This window comes from Austrofundulus limnaeus, unplaced genomic scaffold (genome assembly GCF_001266775.1).
Source record: "Austrofundulus limnaeus strain Quisiro unplaced genomic scaffold, Austrofundulus_limnaeus-1.0 Scaffold975, whole genome shotgun sequence".
Classification (NCBI taxonomy): Eukaryota; Metazoa; Chordata; class Actinopteri; order Cyprinodontiformes; family Rivulidae; genus Austrofundulus; species Austrofundulus limnaeus.
Window position 1 is genome coordinate 78,670 of NW_013953377.1, and position 1,964 is coordinate 80,633.

At 40.5% G+C, this 1,964-nt stretch overlaps 1 protein-coding gene across 1 annotated transcript in view; it reads left to right on the top strand.

The window, feature by feature from the left end:
* Positions 1 to 1,596, top strand: part of rrp36 (ribosomal RNA processing 36) — a gene marked incomplete at its 5' end in the record, with an annotated part of 27,818 nt that extends 26,222 nt beyond the window's left edge. Inside the window, 1 exon segment of the mRNA XM_014029925.1 lies at positions 744 to 1,596. Within this exon segment, the coding sequence (XP_013885379.1) occupies positions 744 to 895 (152 nt within the window).
* Positions 1,597 to 1,964: the final 368 nt, after the last annotated feature.

A 1,964-nucleotide genomic window follows, 5' to 3' on the forward strand; every position in this document is an offset into this window, starting at 1 on the left:
GCCATGTGATTGGCTGATTAGAAATTAAGTGTTAACGAGCAGTTGGACAGGTGTACCTAATAAAGTGGCCGGTGAGTGTATATGTTGTTGGTCATCAATTAACTTGCACTATTTTCCCCTTATTTTTACATTGTATTTGTTGTTGGGTGATACATTTTGTGTTTGGACTTTTAATAATTATTCCTTTTGATTTGATTTGAGTATTGTTTACTCAAGAGGAGGGATTGTTATGGATTAATTATTTATATCTGTTCTACCTTGACACTGTTCTGTAATCATATCTTATGATTAACTAGTTTTGGCTGTTTTAATCTATCGGCCCAGTCTTCAAGACTCCAGTAATGCATGACCTGTTTTATTTTTGATAAGGTGTTTCCGGGCTGACAGCTCTGTCATTGGTTAGATGGTTCACAGTTGGCGAACTATGATTAGTTGTAAGCATCTCACATAATGTTATATTATCAGGCCGCTCTCCGCTAAGGAGCTAGTCACAACACGACAGACTTCCTGTTTGACTTCTGCTCTGTTGTTGCTCAGAATTAAATCATTTGACGGCCATACACGCAGACTTTCTGTGCATTTATTCCAACATGTTTCTGCATTCTTGGTAAAACTTGCGACCACACATGATTACATGCACACTGCTGGTAAACACAGTGACATGATGTGTTCCTTCTATGTACATTTAAAAACAACTGATGCAGTTAAAACCAACTACAAACACTCTGTCTCTGTTCCTGCAGCCGACAAGAAGAAGCTGCAGCTGGCTGATAAATATCTGGAGCTGAAGAAGAGAGGCAAACTGGAGACGTTTCTGAGCAAGAAGAGGAAGAGGAATGCTGGGAAGGACCGGAAGAAGCTCCCCCAGCAGCCACAGGACCAGAAGGCTTCATGAGACGAGGTGTTCTCAGAACCTGCAGCAGGTTCTTCAGTCTGTCTGATGGAGCTGCAGACTGTTTGTCACCATCAGGTGGTTTTACTGTCGGAGCCTTCAGGGTCTTTCTATCTGAACTCTGATGGTGTTTTAAACTTGTTCTAACAGTTTGATCCACTTCTCTGTGTTCTCAGCCTGAAATCAAACCTGAAGAAGCTGTAGTTAGATGTCAGCAGCAGTGGAGTGCAACAAGGTTCAGTGTTTGAGTCATAAAGAATGAGAACAAGTTGTTTTGAACTGACTGTGTCAGAAGGATGGATCATTTCTCTCCTTATCTTCCACCACTGAATCATTTAGTTTGTAAAGTGTTTGTTGCAGCAGCTCCTGTTTTTGTTTTTATCAGTAACATCACAACACTGTGTCGGGCTAAACTGAAAACTTATTTCAGCTAGCTTACAACATAGTTGTCAAAAATAAGTTTTATGGTAAAACCAAGTGTTTTCTGTAAAACCCCTACTTAAAGTTGAATAAATGTTTTAATAACATGATGATCTGATGGTGTCAGGTGAGCTTTTAGCTGCCGTGTTGTGAGGACGTACCTAAAGAACTTGTGTTTGCTGGATTCTTTGACACAACAGATAAACTGAATTTATTTAAAAATCCAACAATGTCAAAGGTATTTTCCTCTAAAGAGATTCCCAAAATAAAAATTTCAACTCAAAGATCAGACTCCAGTTGTAGTTTGTGGAGCTAAAAGCTAGAAGTTAGCAGAGCTGCAGTCTGATGCACACGGACCTGTCTGAGCACTGATCCGTCATCTTTACACACTGATTTCTGTTGCACAACAGTCACTGGGTCACATATCAGCAGTCACTTAAAGGCCTGAGCTTATTGTCATGTGTTCTTCTTGGTTTGGGTGAAACGCATTTTAATCTTCATTACAGACGTGAGTTTTTCTAAAATATTCTGGAAGAAAAAACAGAAAATCAGGGTTCAACAAATCCTATTGCCCGACTGCCCGGGGCAGGTAAAACTCATATTCAGGCAGGTGGGTGTGTCCCAATGCCTGCCCGACCGGGCAGGTAAACAA